Here is a 26,942-nt window from a genome sequence, read left to right as displayed (position 1 = left end):
AGAAAGTTCAACTGACAAGGACAGAGGATGCTTTAGAAAACCCAATAATAACCCTATAACTGTGGGTGAATTAAGCACCATAGGTCAGCGTTAACCCCACAGTGAGCAGGCATCAGAAATGCTCATCACAAAGCATGTGGACATGTTCTCTCATTGTGCACTGAGCTAGGAGGGGGACGAGACTCACCTAGTCACTTTCTCCTTCATTGTTTCTATATTGGGCACAGACGGATGAAAATGGTCCCACTGGTTTGGTTTGTCCGTTTCTGCTTGTGTACACAGCTCGTTAACGGACAAAGTTAACATCTGCTTTTAGGATCAGATGTTTCTGGTATCAGACATGGCAGGCTGGCTGTCATCGGCATTGGGGAGTGGTCCTCTGGCCAGGAGTTGCTATAGTTTCACGTCGATTTCCTGTTCCTCAGAGAAAACAGAAATGCCCCCCTCTTTCCCCAGGAGGCTGACCCTGGGCCACCTGACAGCTGGGCCCCTCTGCTACATCCCTCCTCAAGTACTGGTTAATTTTTAATGCCATTTAAAATGTTCTCCCACGTTTACTTAGCTCTGCAGTTTATAACAAACCTACCAAACAGGACAAACCAGTCTGGATTATATAACATGGAAATAAGCCTGGGCGCTGAGGAGGGAGCTGACAGCGAACGAGCTGCAACCATGGTTAAACCAGTTCAACCTCACTACACCTGAAGGCAGCCTTTTCACTGCTCCCTCCTAGCACTTTATAGCTAAAATAAGGAGAAGACAAAAACCGACCCAAAAAAGTTATTATATGTGTCTCCACAAATACCGACTAGTAAGTCACTAAAGTGAATTAAAAGGGACACGAAAGTCAGTATTTACATTTCGTCTAGTTTTTTTTAATTTGGTGCACCTACTGAATAACTCATATTCGGACCTAACAATATTAACACATTCTAAAGGGGTTATCAGTAATTAATATCTTCTTCCCATACACATGTGCTGCCAGTTTAAATGTGGGGAAAGTGCCAGAACTCAAGTTTCACCAGTGTTGTTCTCTGACTCCAATAAACTGTTTTATAGTTTCATGCATGTACTTGTTTAAGAAATAGATGCTATATCTACCACCCTCAGAGATGTTCAAGATGTACTAAATAGTGAAACTGGTAACAAGATGTACTAAATAGTGAAACTGGTAACATTGCATATTGCATTAATTCTATAATACAAGAAACTGACAGAGAAGCCTCAAGAATATAATATTTAACATTTTATAATAAAAAAGGAAAACACTGAAATGCTAGTTTTTCATATTAATCCTACTTTGCTTCATGAATTACATGATTGCAATCACCTACACATTTTTTAAATTTTAAACAGGCTGTTAGGAATCAACTGGGAAAAAAACCTATGAAGAATCAAAGTTGGGAATTCCCTGGTGGTCCAGTGGTTAGGACTCCGCATTCTCACTGCCAAGGGCCCAGGTTCGATCCCTGGTCGGGGAATTAAGATTCCGCAAGTCACGTGGCATGGCCAAAAAAAAAAAAATCATATTAAAAAGAAAAAGAATCAAAGTTGGATTTATATAATTAGTTAAGAGTAGATGGTGACTGGGACTTCCCTGGTGGTCCAGTGGTTAAAAAACTCGCAGTCTAACCTTACACCTAAAGTAACTAGAGAAAGAAGAACAAAAAGAACCCCAAAGTTAGCAGAAATAAAGAAATCATAAAGATCAGAGCAGAAATAAATGAAATAGAAACGAAGAAAATAATAGCAAAGATCAATAAAACTAAAAGTTGGTTCATTGAGAAGATAAACAAAATTGATAAACCTTTAGCCAAACTCATCAAGAAAAAACGAGAGAGGACTCAAATCAGTAGAATTAGAAATGAAAAAGGAGAAATTACAACTGACACCACAGAAGTGCAAAGGATCATAAGAGACTACTACAAACAACTATATGACAATAAAATGGACAACCTGGAAGAAATGGACAAATTCTTGGAAAGGTACAACTTTCTAAGACTGAACCAGGAAGAATTAGAAAATATAAACAGACCAATCACATGTAATGAAATTAAAACTGTAATTAAAAATCTTCCAACAAACCAAAGTCTAGGACCAGATGGCTTCACAGGTGAATTCTATCTAACATTGAGAGAATAGCTAACACCTATCCTTCTCAAACGCTTCCAAAAAATTGCAGGAGGAACATGCCCAAACTTGTTCTATGAGGCCACCATCACCCTGATACCAAAACCAAAGATAGCACAACAAAAGAAAATTACAGACCAATATCAGTGATGAACATAGATGCAAAAATCCTCAACAGAATACTAGCAAACAGAATCCAACAACACATTAAAAAGATCATGCACCATGATCAAGTGGGATTTAACCCAGGGATGCAAGGATTCTTTAATATACGCAAATCAATCAATGTGATACATCATATTAACAAATTAAAGAATAAAAACCATATAATCATCCCAATAGATGTAGCAAAAACTTTTGACAAAATTCAACACACATTTATGATAAAAACTCTCCAGAAAGTGGGCATAGAGGGAACCTATCTCAACATAATAAAGGCCATATATGACAAACCCACAGCCAACATCATTCTCAATGGAGAAAAACTGAAAGCATTCCCTCTAAGATCAGGAACACGACAAGGATGTCCACTCTCACCACTATTATTCAACATAGTTCTGGAAGTCCTAGCCACGGCAATCACAAAAGAAAAAAAATAAAAGGAATCCAAACTGGAAAAGAAGAAGTAAAACCGTCACTGTTTGCAGATGACATGACACTATACACAGAGAATCCTAAAGATGCTACCAGAAAACTACTAGAGCTAATCAATGAATTTGGTAAAATTGCAGGATACAAAATTAATGCACAGAAATCTCTTGCATTCCTATACACTAACAACAAAAGATCAGAAAGAGAAATTAAGGAAACAATCCCATTTACCATCTCAAAAAAAAAGAATAAAATACCTAGGAATAAATCTGCCTAAGGAGGCAAAAGACCTGTACTCCGAAAACTATAAAACACTGATGAAAGAAATCAAAGATGACACAAACGGACAGATATATCACGTTCAAGGACGGGAAGAATCAATATTGTGAAAATGACTATACTGCCCAAAGCAATCTACAGATTCAATGAAATCCCTATCAAATTACCAAAGGCATTTTTCACAGAATTAGAACAAAAATTTTACAATTTGTATGAAAACACAAAAGACCCCGAATAGCCAAAGCAATCTTCAGAAAGAAAAAAGAGTTGGAGGAATCAGGCTCCCTGACTTCAGACTATACTACAAAGCTACAGTAATCAAGATAGTATGGTATTGGCACAAAAACAGAAATATAGACCAATGGTACAGGATAGAAAGCCCAGAGATAAACCCATGCACCTATGGTCAACTAATCTATGACAAAGGAGGCAAGAACACACAATGGAGAAAGACAGTCTCTTCCATAAGTGGTGCTGGGAAAACTGGACAGCTACATGTAAAAGAATGAAATTAGAACACTCCCTAACACCATACACAAAAATAAACTCAAAATGGATTAAAGACCTAAACCTAAGACCCGACACTATAAAACTCTTAGAGAAAAACATAGGAAAAACTCTCTTTGACATAAATCACAGCAAGATCTTTTTTGACCCACCTCCTAGAGTATTGAAAATAAAAACAAAAATAAACAAATGGGACCTAATGAAACTGAAAAGCTTTTGCACAGCAAAGGAAACCATAAACAAGATGAAAAGACAACCCTCAGAATGGGAGAAAATATTTGCAAACGAAGCAACGGACAAAGGATTAATCTCCAAAATATACAAATAGCTCATGCAGCTCAATATCAAAAATACAAACAACCCAATCCAAAAATGGGCAGAAGACCTAAATAGACATTTCTCCAAAGAAGACATACAGATGGCCAAGAGGCACATGAAAAGCTGCTCAATATCACTAATTATTAGAGAAATGCAAATCAAAACTACAACGAGGTATCACCTTACACTGGTCAGAATGGCCATCATCAAAAAAATCTACAAACAGTAAATGCTGGAGAGGTTGTGGAGGAAAGGGAACCCTCTTGCACTGCTGCTGGGAATGTAAATTGATACAGCCACTATGGAGAACAGTATGGAGGTTCCTTAAAAAACTGAAAATAGAACTACCATACAACCCAGCAATCCCACTCCTGGGCATATACCCAGAGGAAACCATAACTCAAAAAGATACATGCACCCCAATGTTCATTGTAGCACTATTTACAATAGCCAGGACATGGAAACAACCTAAGTGTCCACTGACAGATGAATGGGTAAAGAAGATGTGGTACATACATACAATAGAATATTACTCAGCCATAAAAAGGAACGAAATTGGGTCATTTGTAGAGATGTGGATGGACCTAGAGTCTGTCATACAGAGTGATGTGAGCCAGAAAGAGAAAACCGAATATCATAGATTAATGCATGTATGTGAAATCTAGAAAAATTGGTACAGATGAACTTAGTTCCAGGGCAGGAATAGAGATGCAGACATAAAGAACAGACATGTGGACACAGGGGGGAAGGGGAGGGTGGGATGAATTATAAGGTTAGGTTTGACATAAATACACTACAGTGTGTAAAATGGATAGCTAGTGGGAACCTGCAGTATAGCACAGGGAGCTCAGCTCAGGGCTCTGTGATGACCTAGAGGGGTGGGATGAGGTGGGGAGCCGTTTGGGAGGGAGATCCAAGAGGGAGGGGATATATGTGTATATATATAGCTGATTCACTTTGTTGTACAGCAGAAACTAACACAACATTGTAAAGCAATTATACTCCAATTAAAAAACAAAAAAAAGACTCCACGTTCCCAATGCAGGGGGCCCAAGTTCGATCCCAGGTCAGGGAACTAGATCCCGCATGCTGCAACTAAAGATCCCTCGTGCTGCAACTAAGACCCCGCACAGCCAAATAAATACATAAATATTTTAAAAAAAACAAAAAAGAGTAGATGGTGATTGTGTAAATATAAGAATCATATAGAACACTGAAAAAATTACAAAGAAGTCAGTGAAGTTCAACAAAAGCTGGCTGCAATTTAATAATTGTGGTCTAGACACTTGAAAGCATATATATTTATACACACACACATGATTGGCATATAAAATGTAAATATATATGCTCATTATAATATTCGTTAAAAATTTAGGCTCGGTTTAATGTACCAGCCCTTTCTTTTTTAGGTTCTCATTTTTTTTAAGTTTTAATAGCTACGATCAAATTTGTTCTTTCCTGTTTTTGATGCTCCGTATTTGTGATTTTAAAATATCAGCCTTATGGCCCACTTTTGAAGAGATAAGGAAAAAACAAAGCTCCAATCAGGGGGAAAAAAACCCTTTTCTGACAATCTTATTAAATGTACATTTAACATATTATTTCAAAATCTTTCACAGGAGGAGTGAATGTTGCTGTCATCAGGGGGTACCTTTCCAATCCTGAGAGTAAGCATGAGGCAGGGGAGCAAACAGGCCTAAACTATGCAACCTGCCACACTGTGGCAGGCACCCACAGCTTCAACAGATACTAGATTCACCTCATTCCTTTGTCATCCCTACCTACCCTTTGCTGCAATAGGAAACAGGAAAAAAAAAAAAAAATCAAAGTGCATGGTTTTTGAAAAAGCTCCCTGGTGATTTTTATACTCTCCTGAGTATACTCCTGAGCAGCTGTGTACTGCCCCCCAAAAGGAGAACTCAAGATAGGCATTGACTCATCTCACCCTTAAATGCATTGCCTCATCTCACCCTTAAATGCACTATATCAAAATACCTGAGAACCCCTGGTTTCAACTGACAACTCCCCTGACTAGTTTCAGAGCCCAAAGTTGTGGCTGCAGCCAGACAGGTGTCAATGCATCAACTGTGATACAGGCCCCCCAAAAGAGAACCTTGTAAAGACCATTTCTCTACGCCTCAGAGCTGGGCCAGGCTGCCGTCTTTATGATCTGAGCAACCACTGGGTTAGGAGGTGACTCCACAGGTGCCCGAGTTTATCCTGTCTGTCCTGTTCCCATCATTTGTGTTCACATGATAAGCTTGCAGAAGAGTTGCTCCAGCGAGGCTCACGGAAAGAGCTTCAGGACTAATTCTGCAGAGACAAAAACCTGGCCGAGCAAGAACTCAAACTCATCCCGGAGAGATTACCAAAAGCTTTTTGGGAGACAAGTCCTAAGGTACTATTCTAAAAAAAAAAAAAACACAAAAAGGTGGTGGAAAGAGAAGATCTGAGATTTCTGCAGAATCTGAAGGGAGAAAATGAAAAATTTATTTTGTTCAGAGGGTAAGGGAAGTATCCTAAATAGCATCTTCTAAAAGGGTTCCCCTTCAAGAAGAAAATGTCAACACTTCACAGGCTCGACTCTCCACACTCCTCCCAGAAATTCCCATCGCTCACTTGGCGGGCGTCCAGATCGCCTAGTTCAGCTGGCAAATATTCAAATACAGTTATTCCAAATATGTTAATGAGGTTAACAGGGTACTCCCACCACGTCACCCCACCCTCCCTTTCTTTGTGTGAACTGAACCTGTGCAGGTTAAAACAGGTGTGCCAGACACTTGCTAAGTGAGATTACTGACTGTTAGCTAAGTGACTGCCAATTTAAAATAAGCATTTAGGGAGAATGGCCTTGCTCAAATGTATGTTGTCTTTTGAAAGGAATATTTCGATGTTCAACTCACTCCCACTCCAGTAATCCCCTATGGGTGTAAAAATATATGCATCAATGATTTACATTCTTTCAGTGCCATATTCAAAGTATCTTAGAGATTCCAAGGTACTTGACAAGTATTCTTTTAAAAAGAACTTCCCAGTGACATATGTTTCATTCTGCAAATGAAGAAATGGAATTAGTGGTTACACATTGGGAAAGATAATGATAACTGGAAATCACCGGCAGGTTTACTAATTTGTTAATTTATCAGTTAAGGAATTTATTCAACAATATTTCTTTAGCCCAACATTAAGTATTTCCTTTGTGTACCCAAAGAAATCACAAAGCCAACTAGCTACTCATCTTTGGTTTGTATGTATTCTAAAAATCTCAAAATTTCCCCCACAAAATCCGACTACCTAAAAATCTTCATTCCTCTTTCTCCCTGCCTCCCCAAAAAAGCTTTAACTTGTTTCTTCATCCACACAGACATTCCACACATAGTCTGAATTTTAAAATAGGCCATGCAGCTTCACTGTCAGTAGAATAGAAACTGCCGGTTCCAAAAAAATCTCAGCATGGCCTGGTCCCTAAATTAGTCCCCAAATCACCGGACCTTATACAGGAAATCAGGATCCAGTATCTTAAGTTTAAAAATTAAAGGGAGGTTGGAAGCAAGGTATAAATGGGATTACACACTTACCCAGGGTGACTCACGCTCATATGATCAAGATTAAACTGAGCACGGAATCTACAATCAGGAAAGAATTTTTCCTCAGGGGCAGAAAGGGGTGTGGGATTTCCAAATGGGCACTAAAGTAGGATCTTCTGTGTGGATCAGGTGAGCAAATCCCACATAATTAACTTCCTACTATCAATACAAGAAAGGAACAAACACAGGTGAGCTGCATGCCTTCCCAAAAGGTGCCGGTCTAAAGCCCCTTCAGATGTTTCCAATGCGCCAGAGATTAGATGGAGAAGCAAAAGAGATTGGGGTGGCACAACCGTGTCAATACACTTAACATTACTGAACTGTGCACTTAAAAATGGGTAAGAGGGTACATTTTATGTTATGTGTTTTTTTAAAAAATAAAAATTTTAAAAAAGAGTGAGAGACTGGGGTGAACTTACCATATTGTCACTGCTCTAAGGGGCGGCTAAAATGCTCTTAAAATGTCAAAGCATTTGAATTTTGGTAAGTACAACAACCCACTGAAGATGGGGATAGATGTGGCAGATTGGGAATGGCACTGGGCTGGGTGTCAGAAAGCTTGCATCCATGACTACCTCTGCCTGCTGAAACCAACTGGCCTTGAACTCAGGGTATTTCCTTGGCCTCAATTCCCTAGGTCCTCGTTTTCTCACTGAGAATAGGATCAGTAATTAAGTTTTCCTCCTTTCACTACTTTAAGTATTTCTTCTCCTTAAGTACTTCAATAAAAATCTCAAAGTTATGAAAAGTTATTCTGCCTTGGAAATACACGGTTTAGAAACAACAGATTCTCTTTGAAAAACAAACATGAATGTTTTCAACACGAGAAACTTATCTGAAACATTAAAAATACTTCAATATCCATGTTCCAATATCCCTCAGTTAATAAGAACATGGGTTTCTCAACATATAACTATTTCTCCAGCTTGGGAATAAAAATTGCATTTGCTAAAATATTTAGTATGCATAAAACCTACTATAAAAGAGTATGTTTTAGCTGTTTAAGCATCACTGAAATCAGTAGGGAGATACTAAACTTTTAAATATATCTGAGTATTAAAAATTATACCTTAAAACATAGAAATAATCAAAGTACCAACATCCTATGAATTTTAAGTCAATCTATGCATTTTCTCTTTAAATATAAGTAAATATAAAATCATTAAAAGTTTAAATATGTATATTCAGTTTAATGATGTCTTATTTAATTATGAAAGAGACATTTCCCTTTAGTAACTTATGCAAAGGGCAATACATCTGCTTACCTAATATTTTACAACTTCTGCTTAACTAACATTTTATAACTTATTTTTCCTATATGTTAAAGCAAAACCAGAAATTTTAAAGTTAAAATACTCCCACTGAAAACTGATAAGCTATATATTTTTTTATGCTGCACTTGGATGACTACTTAATGTTGTGGTTCTCCCTAGGAGCATTTACACTTGTTTACAGCAAATTTAAATATTCATTGAAAACATCTATCACTGTGTTAAACAACATATGGGTTAGAATAAATTATAGAAAAAAATCTGAAAAAATAACTAGAACTATCAAGAGACTCCTAAGAAAAGAAGTCTACCAAGTATATGGTTTTAAAAATACAGGAAAGCAAGGCAATAAAGTCACCTGAAATGAAAAGAGCAAGGCGTGAGCCCAGCCTTCGATTCTTCCTGCGGGACAGAAGTCACAGGAGTCTAGCCTTTCTTCATAGAAGCTGGTTCTGGGTCTCCACCACCAGCCAGCAACAGCCCTTTTATTCACTTCGGGAGCAAGGTGATCTACTAACTGAACATACTTGAACTCTCAGTGCAGTGAGAGGGTGTGGCAGACACTTCGTATAATAACAATAGTGATACCGTATAATAACAACAATGATACTCAACACTTACAAAGCAGATGGGAAGATTCTCTAAGATCTTGCAGGCAGATGGGCAGAGTATCTTCCCGAGTAAGGAAATGGAGGGGAAGGGACAGAGAGTGAAGGATGGACAGAAGGAAGGGAGGGAGGAAAGGTCAGCCAGCTCATCAGTATGACACCACAGTGGTGAAAAGTCGACAGTACAATCTGGGTTCCCAGCATGGAGAAATGAACACTTTGACACCGAGACAGTTAGGGTAGAGTAAATTGAAAGACGCACACTCTGATGAAGAGATGGTTAGAGCAGGGTAAGGAAGGAATTAACAAAAGCTGAGGATAGCCATCGTTTTATAAGTAACTCCCCCAATTCCTTTTATTTTGGGAGGGGGTGTCAAGATCTTTCTGCAAGGTATAAATAGAATCATAAAGTTCCCCTAAGAAACTAATATGTGAAAAAGATGATAGCTTTCTAAAAACAGAGTGAACTCAGTAGGTAGTTGGAAATAAATTCTTTATTCCTCGGCTAGGATTAAATAACCATTCCCACCTGGGCCACTTCTTGGCCAATTTTCTAAGAGTCTGTCTTATCTATCTCTCTCTCTTGCTCTCATTCTCTAAAATGGACTTTAAAATCAAAGTTTAGGTTCAAAGAAACAGATTAGAATATATACATTACACACAGGGAGAGAGAGAAAGAGAGACAGACAGACAGACAGAAATCTGAAAAAAGAACTTCTTTAGTCACATAGAACTATTTTGGTGCGCTTTTACAAACCAACCACATCTCAACTAACCAAAAATTAGGGCAAACTAGACATGTACTATGAAGACAGTGGGAAAAAAATATCTGAAATTAGAACTATTCCAGGAAATCTGGACTGTATTTTAATAATAGGCTTTCAGATCCAATAACCAGAATAACCAGAACTTCTGGTGAGGAGCTAATCCTCTTCATCTTTAAGCCATTCATAAGGCCCTCGATTCAGGAATGCACGTTCTTTTTCAAATCGATACCTGCACAGTACCTTCCTTGATTTCATCACATCTTTGAGCTTCTTGGCGATGGTTAGGTACTTTCTCATATTCTCACCTTTCTAAAAATTCCCTTTCACTTTTGTCATCCTCTAAATATGTCCCCTTTAGGGGAAACTTTGATCTAAATCACATATTTTTTAAAGGATCACAGCATATTTCCCTTATCTCACAGAAAAGAAGCTGAAGTTACTTTCTGAGTTTTGGTTCTTGCCTTCCTATCCCACTCTCTATACACGTTTACTTCTATTGGATTTTCTTCCTTTTCCCATGTTTCCTCCATGCTAACTCAGCACTTATCCAAGGGTAAGGTGAGGACCACCTACATCAGAATCAGCAGGGATTTGAGTTAGAAAATGCAGTTTTCTGGACCTCTACCGAGATTTACTAAAAATTTCAGAAAGGGCAAAAGGCTCCAGAATGTTCATTTCAGAAGTTACCCAGGTGATTGGTATGCACACTAAAGTTTGAGGTCCACTGCCCCAAACCCTGGATTCTTCCTTCACCAAAGGACACGGGGACTCTACCGAACTATTACATGAACAAGTGCCGTCAGAGCATCTGAGAAGAGAGAGCAGCATGGCAGTTCTGTTCACCTTCCTTTTGAAATACCGATAGAGGAGGTAACAAAGTTTGGAGGCTGAGCTGACTGTGAGACATCAGCACAAATGCAGACTCATCAGCCCTGCTCCCTGGCTGCTGCCAATTACAGTAGCCAGACCTGCAAGAGGACTGATTACATGTAATTTATAAAAAGTAAACAAGCTGAGCGGCTTGTGAACAATGAATGGTGATATTCAAGCCAAGAGGTAATAAAAAGCATGAATAAATGACTCAGCATCCCCCTCCCCACCCAGACAACAATTGGTTGTACTCCAGCTAGGATTAGCATGGGAAAAAAAAAAAAAAAAAAAAGAGTATTTGGGGCAATGATTTAAATGATAACAGACCATTTACCATTGGAGAGAGATTTCTGTCTCTTGCAGAAACCCCTGTGACAGGGGTGCATGGCCCCAACCTCTGGGGTTCAAAAGCTCAGGCATCTAAATGACTTTTTCTCAACCTTATTGAAGCCAGAAAAGGAAATGCCTGGGTCCAAGGCTACAACACAGTCCTGTACCTGAATTATGGCTTTTAAAGGAAACACAGGGAAATAGACCAAATGAATAATACAGCTGTAGGAACCAAGTTTTATGAAGGATTCCTCTACCTGAGGGTTTCCCAACTTCTGCCCTATTGATATTTGGGGCTGGGTCACTCTTGGTTGCAAAGGCTGTCCCGTGCATTGTAGGATCTTTAGCAGCGTCCCCGCCTCAACCCACCAGCCGCCAGTAGCACCCCCAGTGGCGACAACCAAAAAACACCTCCAGACATTGTCAAACGTCCCTGGCGGGGGCAAAATCACCTTCCCACTTCCACTAAAAACCACTGTTGTACACAGACACATCACGAAGATATGTTCGTATTAGTAAACTAGCTTGAGGAACATATTTTTGACATCATAAAGATCTCATGATTTTTGCTTTTAAATATACATGTATATACGCCTCTTAAGTCCGCGATCCTACTTTTTAAAATATATTTTTCCGATACCAGGGACTACAATACACAATCTTAATATGGTGTCAGGGAGCTATTCAAGCCACTACAAACGTGCCACATAAGGAAATAACTAGTGGGCTCCTTGCCTTTCCGAGTCACGATCAATCAGCTGTCAACTTTATCGCCAGAGGATTCATGTCCACTTAACACAGCCAAAGTGTCCATCAGGCACAGGCCACCAAGTGCTAGAGCCCATAAAACTTTTAGGAGCCCACAAAAAGTGTCTTAATATGAATTCCTTTTAAAATCAGAATAAAAAATGAACATAATAAGGATAATAACTATCTAATAATAAATCCAGCTTGGAATATATTCATCTATCTGGACACAGTTGCAAAATATAATTTTTATTCTTTTTTTTGTTAGAGGAAGGGAGCCCTTGAAGGCAAAAGTACCGGGGGCTCGTGAAAAATCACAATGAGCCCCAGCATCAAAAGGGGGAACAAGAAATTAAACAAACAAGTGCAATCCGGTGCGATGGGCACTGTCCTGTGGGAATGGCCGAGCATCGAAGGGGAACAAAACAGATGCTCTTGGCCGGCTGGGTCTGCATGGGTGAGTGACAGTGGTGGCGGGAGTTCGAGGGAGGCTCCCGGGGTAGCCTGGGTGTGGAGGCAGAGAGAGGACCAGGAATCCCTGGAGGAGAGAAGCGCACAGGCCAAGGCCAGAGTGAGGGATCACAAAGGCAATTCGGGACCTGAAAGCTCAGTACAGCTGAAGCGGAGCGCGTGAGTGAGAAGGAGGTCCACGCACGGGCCACATCACAGAGAGCCCTGCAAGCCAAGAGAAGGGGTTTGGGCACTCCTCAGAGCAAAGGAACCCTGCAGAACAGCCTCAAACTGGAGCCCGGGACGATCAGATCTGGGTTTCAGAAAGGCCATGCTGGCTGCCTTGATGAAGCTCGTTTGGAGGGACGCAAGGATGGAGACAGGGAGATGAACTAGCTATTGCAGAAATCCGGCAGAAAGGCAAAGGCAAAGGCAGCTTAGGCAACACAGAGGTCAAGAAGTCAAGAGATCTTTGGAAGGTAAAACTGACAGGATTTGGTCACTGGATGTGGAGAAGGAGAAGAGAACAAAGAAAATCCTCTGGCTTATGCCACCGGGAAAGGGATGGTGGTGTGACTGACTGAGAGAGGGAACAGCAAGAGGACGGGGTTTGGGGAGAGGATGGTGAGCCCTGCTGTGGGCACGCGGACTCCCCGTTGCTGTGGGGATCTAAGCAGTTAGAGATCTACTAACCAGTTAGAGCCAAAGATGTGGAGTGACAAATGGGCTGAAATGGTGTCTTCAAATCATCAGCATATAATTCAGGGGCATTTCACTGGGCTTTACGATCCACAGATGGGCTTTAAAGGTTAGGAAACGTGCAAGGGGATAATAAGGTTTGTGTTTAAGTTTGTAAGAATTCTGTGGACACTACTATATATAAAATAGATAACCAGCAAGGACCTACTGTATAGCAGAGGGAACTATACCCAATATCTTGTAATAACCTACAATGGAAAAGAATCTGAAAAAGAATATATAACTGAATCACTCTGCTGTACACCTGAAACTAACAAAACTGTAAATCAACTAACAACCAGCATAATGTGGGCACTGGCCAAGCAGGGGAGGAAAAAAAAAAGAATTCTATGGAAATGGAGAAGGTGGAGCTTTTATCAAATTTTCAAAAAAGTTCATGAACTCCCAATGGACGAAGAACTACTAACAGTGTGACACGGGAGTAGAGACCATCCAGGGCTAGCCAGCACGAGAACGCTTAGGAACTCCAACACTTCCAGAAACCAGAGCCTGGTATCAGGAAGGCACAGGGAAGAACATATTTTGAGAAAATGGACTGGGTATCTCCAACGATGTAGTCAAGAGTTTCATGAAAAATAAAAATTAAAAAGTTCAGATCTAGTTCTGCTAGATTGGGCAACCCTTGGGGATCTTAGTGGGAGCCGGGTTAGGTAAGGATGGTGGAAAAGGACCCGGGCTGTATTCCACTATGAGATGAGTAGCAGGTGAGGAAGAGGGGGCCGCCAAATGGACACAACTTACACACGAGTCTGGCTGGAAAAGGGAGCAATACAAAGAGTCTCGCTCCAGCCCCATCTTTGAAATTTGAACTCATCTTTTAAGGTCCTGGTGAAATCTCTCTTGCCACCTTCATGAAACCTTCCCGGAGTCCCTGAATTCACCTCCCTCGGCTGAATCCTTCTAAAGCCTGGCCTCACACATCACTGATCACAACATAACTTGCAGTACTGAGTGCCTCCTATGTCCCTAGCAGCATATAAACTCCTGAAAGGTAGAGGCAGTGCCCTCTTGGGACTCTTCTGAATTCTTTGCAATGCCTTGTTCTCAGCGGGCATCCCCTCAAGGACTGCAGGGTCTGACCTGAGAAGTAAGAGATCTGGCCCTGCCAGAACAGCTGGTTAACTTGTATGACCTTGGACAAATCAATTAAGTCTCTCAGAGGCTATTTATTTTCATTCCCTGTAAAAAGAGGAGGCTGGACTCTGCACTAGGGAAGAAGGAGATAAGTATAATTGGGAAAGATATTCGATATAGCTGTTGTTTTTGTAATGCAAATCATAGAAAGTAAAACTGGATTAAAAGCCACGGGAAACTCAAACAATACATGATAGAGAAATGGGTTAGAAGAGGTTGAGAAACATTGAACTAGACGATTTATCATTTTAGGCTTAAAATTCAACAAGTATTTGGTCATGCTACTCAAGAGATTGTGCCAGGTACCACCTTGTGCATTTCAGACGCAGAGAACAAATGCCATCTTTGTCCTCTGGAAATTAATAACCTATTACAAACACCAAAGAATGATAAATGAAGCCATAATTTTCTTTGTAAATAGATCATGTGTACACACTTTCTACTGTGTATACTGTGGGTCATTAGGAAAATCATCTAGAAAGATATGTTAAAACTAAAAATATACCAGGCATGCTTTTCCTGTTTTGACTCTTCCACTGCTTAAATGAAGAGAAAGAAAAAAGAAGAGAAAGAGAAAAGAACTACAGCATCAGTTTAATTTTGTGCACTTTTCTTCAGAGATAAATGACCTGGATACGCTGTGAAGATTACTCAGAAGGCCTTAGTTTTATGTAACAGCACCACCAGGAACAAATTAACTGCCCAAATACTTCGCATTCTTCCTAGCTCAGTATTTCCTTTTACCTTTTTCCAACACTTCAAACATTTAAATCTGAAGTTGTCGGGGAGAACTTGTAAAATCCAATCCTCCTACACAACTTTGGGGTCAATTATAACTTTGCCAGAGGGTAGGGGCTTCAAATGATGCTTCCCTAACCCAGTGGGGTGAGCCTTCCTCACCAAGTTCTACGTAACGCCACTGGAATTCACAGCACTGGAGGTAGCATTTTTACCAAGTGTTTCTCTTCCAAGTGACAAAGATGAAAGCACTTCTTTCCCCGCAGATCCAGTGGTCAGCCCTCCAATCAGAAGCACTTTCCTCTTGGTTACGATGACCCTAGCCAAGGCACCGATGGGAATGTGTGATGGACTGGAGTCGACAAGGCACACCAGGTACTTAATTCTTTAACCAAGTAGTCATTTCAGGGAGGAGTCCTGCTAGTGAGAAAGTGGCCTGACCGCATTTCCCAATACAGTAGTAACTAAAAACTGCATTTCGGGAGAGAAAAACAATCTACCTGCTGGGTAGAACATTAGGATTCCTAGTCTTGATTACTACATAACAGGACATAAATAACTCCCCCTTTTTTTTTTAGAGAAAAGGTGAAAGATTGTGTGTGTAAGGATTTTGACATGAATACTTTGTGATGTTGGTAGTGAGGCTTCTCCTACGGAGGAAGAAGTGGAAAACAAGGGGAAAAGGGGAAAAGGGCAAGAGGGTAGGGATTCCTGGGGGAAAGGGTGCTTTTTACCTCTCTCCCACTTAAAAAAGTTAGCAGAAAAAATTTTATAGCAACTGGCTAACTGATGTATTAAATACAATAAATATTTAATACAAAATATTAATTACAGAATATTAAATACAGTAAAAACGACAACAAAAATAGATTGAGTTCTCAATCCCCTGACGCTACTGTCCTGCATATTTTATTTCATAAAAGCAAGCCTCTTAACTAAAATTATATTTACCTGCTTATTTCACATAAAACTGCTAAATATCTCTAGGCAATAATGACAAATATTCAATTCAACCAAGCAACACGAAGTCAGTTACAAACCCTGACTGTTAATTAACATTTTTTCCCCTCTTCAGACCAGAGGATGAAAAGTAAAATGAAATTTTAATGTTTTCTTTTTCCATGTGTGATATTCTTAAAGAAGAACCATATGTAAAACTTCTCAAAAAAAATTAAACGACACGAGTTAAAACAAAGGAAAATAAATAAAAAAGGGAAAAGAAAAACAATGAGCAGGATAGTTAAAGCAAAGTTTAGTATTTTTCTTCCTTTTAAAAAAAAAAAAATGACCTAAGATTTCTACATTGAAGAGAAATGTTTGGACTCTTGGTATATTGTTTTTAATTCATGGAACAATGTAGGCATTTGTTTTTTTCCTTTTAGGACACTGCTGTTGTTGTTGGTGGTTTTTTTTTTTGAACACATGGGGAATTACCTAGGCCAAGTATGAATTCAAAGAAAAAAGCTGGGAGTAAAAAACCACCACCATACGAAAAACTTGTGGTAAATTTGGCATTCTTTCCAGTGTATAGAAGTAAAAGAAAACTCAGTTTAGAAATATGATAAAAATTTCTGAAACACACAGAAAGGAAAGAAGTTAAATAGTAGGGAAAAAAAATTAAGATCACTCACATTTTCCCTTCTAGAAGCTCTATTTCTTTGCGACTTACATCTTCACATGCAGTTTGCATATAGTAGCTCTGCTAAAAACAACCACATGGAAAATTTTTGTTCCAGATAACACTGCAGGACGGGGCTTGGCAGCTACAAGCTGTAATCAGAATGCTTCAAGGGCTAATGTAACCCAGATAACGACCAAGCATGCATTTCGGTGCAGAGTCTTAACTATTTTTTTTTTTTTTTATAAAGCAGGCTGTGGGAGGGTCCAAAGCTGCTGGGTTCTACTTTATACACATTCAGCAATGAGCATTTTTCTCTTCAGTTAGGGAGCCTTTTGCTCCTAGGAATAAAAGAATTGCTTAAAATATAAAAGATTCTTTTCCAGTTAAGGCATTCTTGTAGGATTTGAGGTGCTCACACAGACAAGCCTGGAATGGTCGAAGCTTCCAAGTTCCTAAAATGACTTTTCCCAGTAATTCCACAGGCCTGCATCGCCATCTCCAATTCATTAAGGCTCCCCCAGCCATTGAGTTGGCAAATGAAGAGGCTACAAATTTAAGGACCGTGGAAATCCAAGGTACAATGAGCCACTTTCCCCCAGGAGTAATCTAAAGAAGAAAAGAATGCTGATTTGATTTGTTCCTGTAGCTGAAGAGGGGGGAGCAGACAGAGACCTGGGTCTTGGTAAGTTTCCTGTACTCAGTCGACTGAGATAAAGAGTCACAGAAGTGCTGTGACTTCAATCCAAGTTCAAGTGGCAAATTCAGATGGAGCTCTAACTTGGGGGAAATGAGCCACCATGTTAATGCAAGGAATGTGAAATGGGAGAAACCCTTCCATCAACAGTCAGGAGGGGTTTAATGTGATCCAATGGTGTTATTCTCTGTCCTCCAGCCCTGGCTGGCACTCACACAGCTGGGTTAAGATGGCTTCCAAAGTCCAAAATAAGACGCTAGCCCAAGGCAGCCCGGGCCCTCCTGCTGGAACTCAGAAGCAAATGAATCAAAGGCTCTTTTATTCTCCCTCCTACCAGAACATGCTCCCTCTCTGTTGTCAACTAAACGCTTGCCAGAATGAATTATTTAGTTCCAAACAGACATAAAGAAATCTTAAATAACACATGTCCCTTAGAATTTTAATAAGTTCAGGTGACCGGACAAGTGGGGTTGTTTGGTTTGTTGTCTAGCCCGGGACAGAAAATTCACTTGTGGTCAGGATCCCATCAGGAGCATTCGGTCATGGCAGAAACTGAAACTTCTCAAACTGCAAGTTACAGCTGACATCCAAATTCCATGCATGAAACGGAGCCGTTCTGTCCTTTTCGCTGGGATGTCTGAACTCAACACAAAGTCCCCGTTCTTCCTTGAAAACCAGGCTTCCCTTCTGATTTTGCTATTTCTGTCAGAAGCACCTGGATTCTTCCAAGAATAGAGCCTGAAATTCACCTGTGAAGTCTTCCCTGGCTGCCCCCATCCCCCTCCCCTCTAGTCTGAGCTCTTAAGCAATTACTGTCTGTATCAACCATTTGGCAATTCATCATATACAGCTTTATAAACATAGCTCTTGTAAAACGATTTAAAGGAACATGCATTTACAGCTTGTCTTGGGGAACAGATTAGAAACTCCTTACGGGAAGGGAGTGGGCCTTTCCCTCCACGGTATTCAACACGTGGCACATTTACAAAAGCTCCAGAGATAACCTGTTTATCAATTCAGTCAACAGATACCTGGTGAGCTTCCACTCTGTATCAGACACAGCAGCACAGGCACGCGGCAGCCCTGGGCTCAGTGAGCCTGCATTCTGTTAAGGGAAGCGCCGGAGGGTCCCCAAAGAATTCTGCCTCTGCAGTTCTAATATATTCACTAGGCTATTTAAGATGAACAAGAAATGAAGATTTATTTCCCCCACAAAAAGGAAGCCTATTGAGAAGCTCCCCATCTGCCCCTCCCTCCCAAGGAAAAGTCTGAGAAGAGGAATGTTAGAGGGCAAGAGAGTTTAGAATGTAGATGTGTTGCCCACCCCTTCCCCATTTTACAGATAAGGAAACTGAGGATTAGAAGGATCCAAAGATCACGTGAATAGTGGCAAGGCCCAGGTGAATTCTGGGTCCTGACACTCAGTCCAGGGTTCCTTCCACCATGGCCCAATTTACCCAAAACTCTTCAAAAATAAAGTGGTAATCCCCCTGCTACGATGTTCCTTCTCGCGTGTTAGTCTCTGTAAGAAAATTAGCAGAGCCGGCAGTTAATCACCTCTTAAATGCCCTCAACCTGCAAATCATCAAGACCTTAGCTACATATTTTTTATGTCAACTCCAAACTATGGAATCTTACTTAGCCTTAAAAGTGCCTTGTCACTTCATTTCTTTCATATTCTTTAAGCGGGCTCATTATGGCAAAACACACTGAAATAACCAGTTCACCTGTCAACCAGATTATCCAAGTATAAATTCTTGCCATATTTTTGTATTTATTCAAAGATGATCAGTTGAAAAAAAAGAATTAAAAACAGCAGAATTCTAAAACTACCCTCCAAGCTGATATACCTTCTTAGTAGTAATTTTGAATCCCAAAAGACAACAATCAGATTCAGGGATTCAGCAACTCATATCACTAAGCCCAGGCACAACAAAAGAATTAACTATCATTAACTTTCATAAAGACAATGTAAGTGCTAGTTGATGATCTTTCTTAGTAGAAACAATGTTCCTGCCTTATTGGAAAAGGTAAAAAGAAAACATTTGAAATTTGAATGGAATGTTCACTAATGGAAGAATTGCAGGAAAAAATTTCCTTGAACAGAATAATTATGCTCCTTCAGTCTCTGTAAGCAAAAGCTTCAGAATCTCTTGACTACTGGCAATTCCCAGTAGCAGAATCTGCTACTGGGAATTGCCAAAAAAGGGCAGGAAAAGCTTCCAAACATCCCAGTCCTCTTTGTCGTAGTGACACTCTGGAACAGGGACTTAGCCCAGCTCCTGGGGTGTCCTTGAACCAAGGAGATGCTGTTATTTTGCCTTCCCCATGCCTCTCTCCTCCATGTAAGATGTCAGGTGACCACCCAGAGGAAGATGCTATTTCTAAGTCCATTCCCAGAGCCACAAGTTCAGACAGAAAACATCCTATAAACTGACAGCTGAAGAGCAGAGCCCAAGCTGGGTGCAGATTACACACCCAAGAACTGGCTGAGGTTGTGCCCCCCAGCTGGCTGGCAGCGAGCAGGCCACCTTGCCCTGGCCCAGAAGCAGGTTCTCCTGCTGAGATTGCACACTGGCCCAAGGCAGACATCTGGGCCATGGAGGAGCCCAAACTTGGTGTCTTGGCTTGAGGCAGGCCATAGGGAAGCTCCCTCTGCAGAGACAGGGGGACAGCCAGCTGGCTTGAAGCAATCCTTTGTTTTCAAGACTTACCTTTTATTTCAGCTAAAATTTCAAATCCTGATGAAAATTCTACCATGATTTCAAATGGCTGATTTGTCTTTAAACAGCCCTTTAAACATCTGAGCGCTGCCGTTGAGTGCATACTACCAAGAGTCTACTCGGTTTCTATAACCCTAGTGACATTGATCTGTATGTGATTCTACTCAGGTCCTTAACAGAGTGAAAAATCAGCTGTTTAATATATAACAGGGTGAAAACGGCAACACAGTAGGAGCAAAACTGAGAGAAAGCAGAAAAATCTTCACCTCCATATTAAGTGGACTTCTAAAAATTCTCAGAGGATGGAACACATACAAGAGGTCCTTACCCTTTTGCAAATAAATATAGAAAAAATTAAAAAGAGGCAAAAAGGCTGGAGAATCCGCTCACTAGTCTTTGTCTTACTGTCTTTTATGCCACTTCCACTCTCTTTAGGAAATTCAAGAAAAGCTTCCATATCTGAGGAACATACTAATATAAAAAAACAATGCAGTTGACTATAAAACAGCAAACATAAAATGGAGTTGTAAATGGAATGCATGGGGGCCATAACTTGAGATGACTTTGAAGATAAAACTAAAACAATTTTTTGTCACTTAAAAGCCCTGATGGATCATCTTAATCAATGCTTGGACTACCCTATAAATACTGTAAAGAGCGAGACAACTGTCAAAGTCCTCTGGGCCAAATATTCCCCAACGAAATCAATGTTCAAACTCCCTTAAGTCTCATTTAACAATTACAGTACCAAGCATCCAAGATATCTTATCACAGTGAATCCGTTCATTCAAAACCATTATCAAGCAACATTTTGCCTACTGGGTGGCCAACAATGTTTCCTTTCATCCAGAAAATAAAGATTTTACATGAAAACCAAACCAGCACAGGAGATGCATGTATATATGCCAATGTCTTTGAGGGGCAAAGCTGCTTTAGCCAAAACTATCTGAACTGGATACCAAGCCAAAGAGCAATCATCTGGGAATGTCAAAATCTGGGCAACCAACTCGACAGTGCAAATATAAGACAAGACTCATTTTAACTTATAAGTCTCCAGTCACCCTCTTGGACCCCTCAATTCTGGTGGCCACCCTGCCCACTTTCTTCCTGGGCTGTCTCTATGCACTTCATTAGTGTGGAAAGAAAACCCCAGTGCCCAGCCAGGCAAAGAAAACCCCGCCTCCCTCCGCTGTTAGGCATATTCTCCCCTCAGTTGACAACAATTTAGGGAGCCCACGGTCTCTCTAAGTATTCCTATGGTTTCAGTCTACATGAAGCTTGTTCCTCAAAACATCTATGAAGTAACCATAGTACTCCACTTGGGCACACAACCAGAAACCATGTGGCGTTGCTAGCTACCTTTTGTGCACACATGCTTGTCTTGTGTTTCTCCAGCACTGCACCTCTGATCAGCAGCCCGCCGCTTCCTTGCATGCTCAACCAATATCCACAGACTCATAGAAAGTTACAACTTGAAAGGCTGTTTACAGATGACCCGCCTGAGTGCCACTTGAAATCAACTAGATGAGTCATTAACCTTTTAAAGCCCAGTCAGGCAGGCAGATCTGGGTTCAAACCCTGCCTCTGGCACACTCTGGTTATGTAGACTGTGTTCTCATCTGTTAACCAGATAATACCCGCCTCATAAAACTGTTGTAATGATCAAATGAAATAATTTTTTTTAAATTTAGATTTTCCATTTTCTTGGTCCTTGGTTAAGACATAATCTTTGGGGCTGATTTTCTTCCTGGTTTGTATTACATTAAATTGCAAGCCCAAGAGGCAAGGCTTTTTTCCTACTGTATTTTTTAATCTTATGGTCCCTAGTCCAGTGCGGGGCATCTTTTGAGAGAGCCATAAACCAATCATGTGAAAGAAAGCATTAAACCTCTATTACCACTACCTATTTCAGCTAATGTAGTGTTCTTCAGTTCCCCCAAGGACCCAATCATTTCCTAAACACCGCCTTCTCAAAACAAATACATCTCTCTATCAATCCACTCCCTCTTCCCACACACATACAACCTTCTCTTCAGAACTCAGAGCTGAAAACAACACTGCCTCTCCCCAATTTTTGGATTAAAGTCAGCATATTTACCAGAATATTCAGGCAAAGTGTGATAGGTGGAGAGACAGGATTCGAAGGATTCAGAAAATCTCTGGAGAAACTTTCTTAGGATTTGTGGCATCAAATCCTTAAATAAGAATTACTTGCCTATAACAAATTCTGGCAGAAAGTAAACCAGAAACTCACCGGTGAGTTGGCGGTGAAGTTAAATATTGCACTTAACTCCGTTCTATGCAAGCAAACAGTGACTAATAGGATTACCTCGAGTTCTCACTCTGGATGTAGATACCCTTCCACAAGAAACAGGTTCCATTATTAGTGTCGGCCCCCTGGTAGTAAATTTATACTTAAGGGGGCATACATTTTGTTTTCGAGACATACTTTACTAGAAAAATATTTGCGTCATATGCCAGGGCGAAGGTGTCATTTTTTTCTTTTGCAGGGGGCAGCAACAAAAGAGCCAATGGGGGAGAAGGGGATAAGATCGCAGACCCCACCCCCCGCCCCGAAGAGGACACAGATTTCCACCTAAGCAAGGTTGGTTCTTTCAAGGAATATCCTCCTTAACAGCTAAAACAGTTTAACACATAATCAGCAGAAGCAACTCGGGTGGCCTGGGAAAGTACCGTAACGCACAGAAATCCTGACTGGCCCCAGCTGTCCTCTCCTGCGGGGTTTGACAGCGTGTCCACGGCGCCCGAACACCAGGCACCAGGCTCCCCCCAGCGCCCTCCTTTCGCAGCAAACTGCCAAGGCTCTCGGGACAAACTCCAAGGTCCCTCGCTTCAAAACCGCGAAAATGTGAACCGTGCTAAGCAAACGGTAGGGCGCGTAATAACTTTTTTCTTTCCCGTGTGCGCGGACTGGAGATGCTCGGCTCTAAGGCCAACTTCCCAGGTCCCCCGCCCGCTTCCGGCAACCACCCCGAGGGGAAGGCGGGAGGGAGCGCGGACCAAATCGAGGGCTGATGAGTTCCAACACCTCCGTGGTTTTCCCAGTGCGGGAAATTTACTACACAGCAGTCTCTAAGGAGCCCCTGCAGATATAACGAAAGGAGAATGCTCTCCCCCTCGCCCCTGCTAAAAGGAACAATAAAAACATGCAGCCGGCGCTCAGCTGGCCATGCCGGGCCCTCCTACGGGCCGATGTCTGGAATCTGGAGGAAGAAAGGTGCCCGGCCAAGAGGAGGCCCGGGCGTGAGTGTCCAGCCTGGGTCCCCAGCCTGCCGGGGAAAGGGCCCACGGGAAAAGGATGGGGACCAAGGGGAAGCAGCAGCCCGCGCGCGAGCCGCCCGGGAAGGGGAACGGCGGCCGAGCTCTACTTACATAACGCTTCAACTTTTTCTCCGGGGGTGACTTGCGGAGCCACCCGGAGCAGACCACTTCACCGCCGCTCATGGTGCGCGCCTCTCCGGCTCCGGGCCGGGCGCGCTCCCGACACCGCCGACGCCGGACAGCCGCGCAGCGGCGGGGACCTAGCTCTCCGGCGGCGCACCCCGGGCGGACGGGCTCCGTGGCGCGCCGGCTCTCGGCCTCCGAGCTTCTTCCCCGCAAGCAGGTCCGCGGACGTGAGTAGAAGCGGGCCGCGCCGCCGAGGCCGATACCTCGGGGCAGGGTCTGCGGCCGGGCCGAGGGTGCCCCGGCCTCCCTTCAGTGCGCCCGCCCAGCCGCCAGGCGCGTCGTCCCGCCGGCTGCCTCCGTCGCGCTCGGGCTCAACGGGACTCTGCCCCGGCACGGAGCCCAAGCCTCGGCCCCCTGCGCTCCGCCCCCTCGGGACGGGACCTCCCAGAGCGCTCTCTAGACAGACACGACGCTGCACGCGCGCACACCCACACTCACACACACACACACACACACACACAATGCCCCTGCGCGGTGCCCACTCCGACTCGACCGCTCTCGGTTTCGGTGCGCCCTGCGCGATCCTCTCCTTCCCCCTCCTCGCGGGAGGGTGGGTCACTTCCCCGCGGCGCCCGGGCAGCCGGGAGGAAAGGGGAAGCCGCGAGGGTCCCTTGGACAGCGGGCGCAGGGCTGGTCCAGGGCCACGGAGGGAGCCGCCGGCTCGGCGTCGCTGGGCAGGGCAGAGGTCCCGCCGGAGGGTGGGTCCGCGCTCGCCGCCGCTGCGGGAGAGAGAGGGCGGAGGGCGGCGAAGGAACGAGGCTCTCGGCTGCGGGGACCGAGCCCACCGTCCAGTCCCCTCGCGCTCCTCCCGCGCCGCCTCCCCCACCCCCGGGCGCGCGGCAGGTTCTGAGCGGCCCGGCCCCCGGCCCCGATCCCTCCCTCTCCCGGCCTCCCGGCTCCCTCTTCCTTTCCTCCTCCCCTTCCCACGTTCGGGCAGGCTGCGGTTTCTGCCCAGACTTTCTCTAACTCCGCCGGAGCGCTTCCAGCCAAAACAAGGGCCAGGAAGGAGGAGACGCACGGAGGGAGGGAGCTAGAGAGGGAGGGAGCGGGAGTCCGAGAGGCACCCTGGGATCTGTAGTTCGGGAAGCTGGAAAGGGGTCCTCGGCCGCCCGGCGGCGTGGAGCCCGGAGCCCCCGGCGGCCTGCTGGCCGGGGAAGGTGGCGAGGCCTCGGCGAGGGCAGCGCCGCCGGGGCTCGGGCTCCGGGCGGAGCGAGGAACCTTCGAATGTTCGAGTCTGGAGATTGCCATCTTGGCTCAGCCGAGTGTCAGTTCGGAGTTAGTACTGTGTACGAGATCAGGAATTGGGGGGGGGGGGGATGGGGGGTTTGTACTTGACAGCATGCAAAGCAAAACAGCCCGGAGGGAGACCGCGCGCCCTGGAGAGTCCGCGATCCCCGGATCCCTGCTCGCGAGTCTGAAGGGCAGGGACCAGGAGGGCGAGGACCCAGGGGAACGCGCTAAGGCGACCAGCCTGGAGCGGAGGGCAGAGGGGGACCCTTCCGGGCTGGTGTGGGAACGCTTAGCGGGGCCAAAGGATTTGGTTGAATCGATCTCTGGGACATTTTGAAGTCTCACACTCCCTCCATTTGTTGCCAGTTTCTTCCACTTGACTTGGCATTTGTTTAAAATCTACCCTTGGGGTGTTGGACCAGAAAAGGGAAACTTACTGGATGTCTTAGCGCTATTTGCTTTCTTGTGTGTGCTTTACAATTATGATACCTGGTCCTGAGTTTAACACGATCCTGTAATAGAAATGTCTTTTCCAGTTTATTTGTGGAAAGCGAAGCCCTCACGCAAATTTTGGAAGGTAATATAAGTAATCAGATAAAAGTGCTAAAAATAGTAGGAGATAAGTGAACATTTCTGGAAAAAATAACCTCAGGCATTTTCTTGTTAATACAACATTCACATTCAGGAGTTCCTCTGAGTTTGAAAAGCTAGTACAGGTGTAGTAGGAAATTAGGTGCTGGGGTGGTGAGAACTAGAGGTCCCTGCACTCACGGAAGTGACATCTCTGTGGCGGCGTAGAATAGTAAACAGGGGTCAACACAAGTACAGACTGTGATAAATGTTGTGCCCTGGGGGAAATAAACACAGTAAATTGGAAGAATAACCAGGGTGGGACCAGGTCAGATAGGATGAGAGAAGTCTTCCTTAAAGAGGCAGCTAGCCAGAGATTTGAAAGATGGTGTAAAGAAGAGAATCAGACTTGTTTTGTGAAAGATCAAAGGGATAACCATAAGGAGGATTGAGAAAGAAAAAACAAGCAAGGGGGTTCATTGTTTTTCTTAAATTTTAAGGCTTTTTAGAACACAAGTGAGTGTAATTTTTATGGCAGCTAATAAACCAAAGCAATTTTTATGTGAACTCGGGTTTTACCACAAGCCGTCCAAATGAAAATAAATCACTGAATTAGTTTTCCACTTCTCCCACAGGCACTGTGTCTGTACACTGAGTCAAAGTATTTATAATTAACATTGCTAAAACTAGTCCAGTCTTTCATAGTTAACTGTTGGCTAGATAATTTACCACTTCCTCCACTCCTGTTATAAAGTCCTTTTTTTAAATCTCTCTGTCTCTCTCTTTTTCTTTTTTTTTTGGCCGCACCCGTGTGGCATGCAGGATCTTAGTTCCCCAACCAGGGCTCGAACCCATGCCCCCTTCAGCGGAAGAGGAATTCTTGACTACTGGACCGACAGGGAAATCCCTAAAGTCCTTTTTTTTTAAATTGAAGTATAGTTTATTTACAATTGTTGTTTTAGTTTCAGGTGTACGGTATAGTGATTCAGTGATACACGTGTGTATGTATGTGTGTATATATATATATATATATGCTTTTTCAGATTTTTTTAAATTAATTTATTTATTTATTTATTTTTATTGTTGGCTGTGTTGGGTCTTCGTCTCTGTGCGAGGGCTTTCTCTAGTTGCGGCAAGCGGGGGCCACTCGTCATCGCGGTGCGCGGGCCTCTCACTATCGCGGCCTCTCTTGTTGCGGAGCATGGGCTCCAGACGCGCAGGCTTAGTAGTCGTGGCTCACGGGCCTAGTTGCTCCACGGCATGTGGGATCTTCCCAGACCAGGGCTTGAACCCGTGTCCCCTCATTAGCAGGCAGATTCTCAACCACTGCGCCACCAGGGAAGCCCCACGTTTTTAATAACATGCTTCCGACTCACAAAACCCCAACCCTGGGTGAACCTGACTGCACTTTCTTCTGCACCCAAACAGCAAAGCGCTGTTGGAGAAAGTTACACAACAGTATCAGTGACGTCACTGTAAATTCATGTTCAGTGACCTCAGATAGATAGATCCTCAGCTCCCTGCAGGGGCAGATCTTGGTCTTCTGGAAG

The 26,942-nt window shown here is 43.0% G+C and overlaps 1 protein-coding gene and 1 long non-coding RNA gene across 5 annotated transcripts in view; one reads left to right on the top strand and one right to left on the bottom strand.

Annotated features, from left to right (window-relative positions):
• The window catches only part of GAB1 (GRB2 associated binding protein 1), a 122,546-nt gene extending 98,105 nt beyond the window's left edge, over positions 1-24,441 (bottom strand). The window contains exon 1 of one of the 4 annotated variants that reach the window (XM_059922541.1): positions 23,518-24,441. In XM_059922541.1, the coding sequence (XP_059778524.1) occupies positions 23,518-23,589 (72 nt within the window). In that variant the 5' untranslated portion in view covers positions 23,590-24,441. The remainder of the gene's footprint in view (positions 1-23,517) is intronic. The other 3 variants (XM_059922544.1, XM_059922542.1, XM_059922545.1) reach the window with 3 other exon arrangements.
• Positions 23,579-26,942, top strand: part of LOC132365797 (uncharacterized) — a 124,192-nt gene continuing 120,828 nt past the window's right edge. The window contains exon 1 of the long non-coding RNA XR_009503245.1: positions 23,579-23,759. This is a non-coding gene — a long non-coding RNA (uncharacterized LOC132365797). The remainder of the gene's footprint in view (positions 23,760-26,942) is intronic.

The sequence above is a fragment of the Balaenoptera ricei genome, chromosome 5, assembly GCF_028023285.1.
Source record: "Balaenoptera ricei isolate mBalRic1 chromosome 5, mBalRic1.hap2, whole genome shotgun sequence".
In the NCBI taxonomy this organism is placed as follows: domain Eukaryota; kingdom Metazoa; phylum Chordata; class Mammalia; order Artiodactyla; family Balaenopteridae; genus Balaenoptera; species Balaenoptera ricei.
Note: the sequence above shows the minus strand (reverse complement) of the source record. Positions and strands in the feature narration are given on the sequence as shown.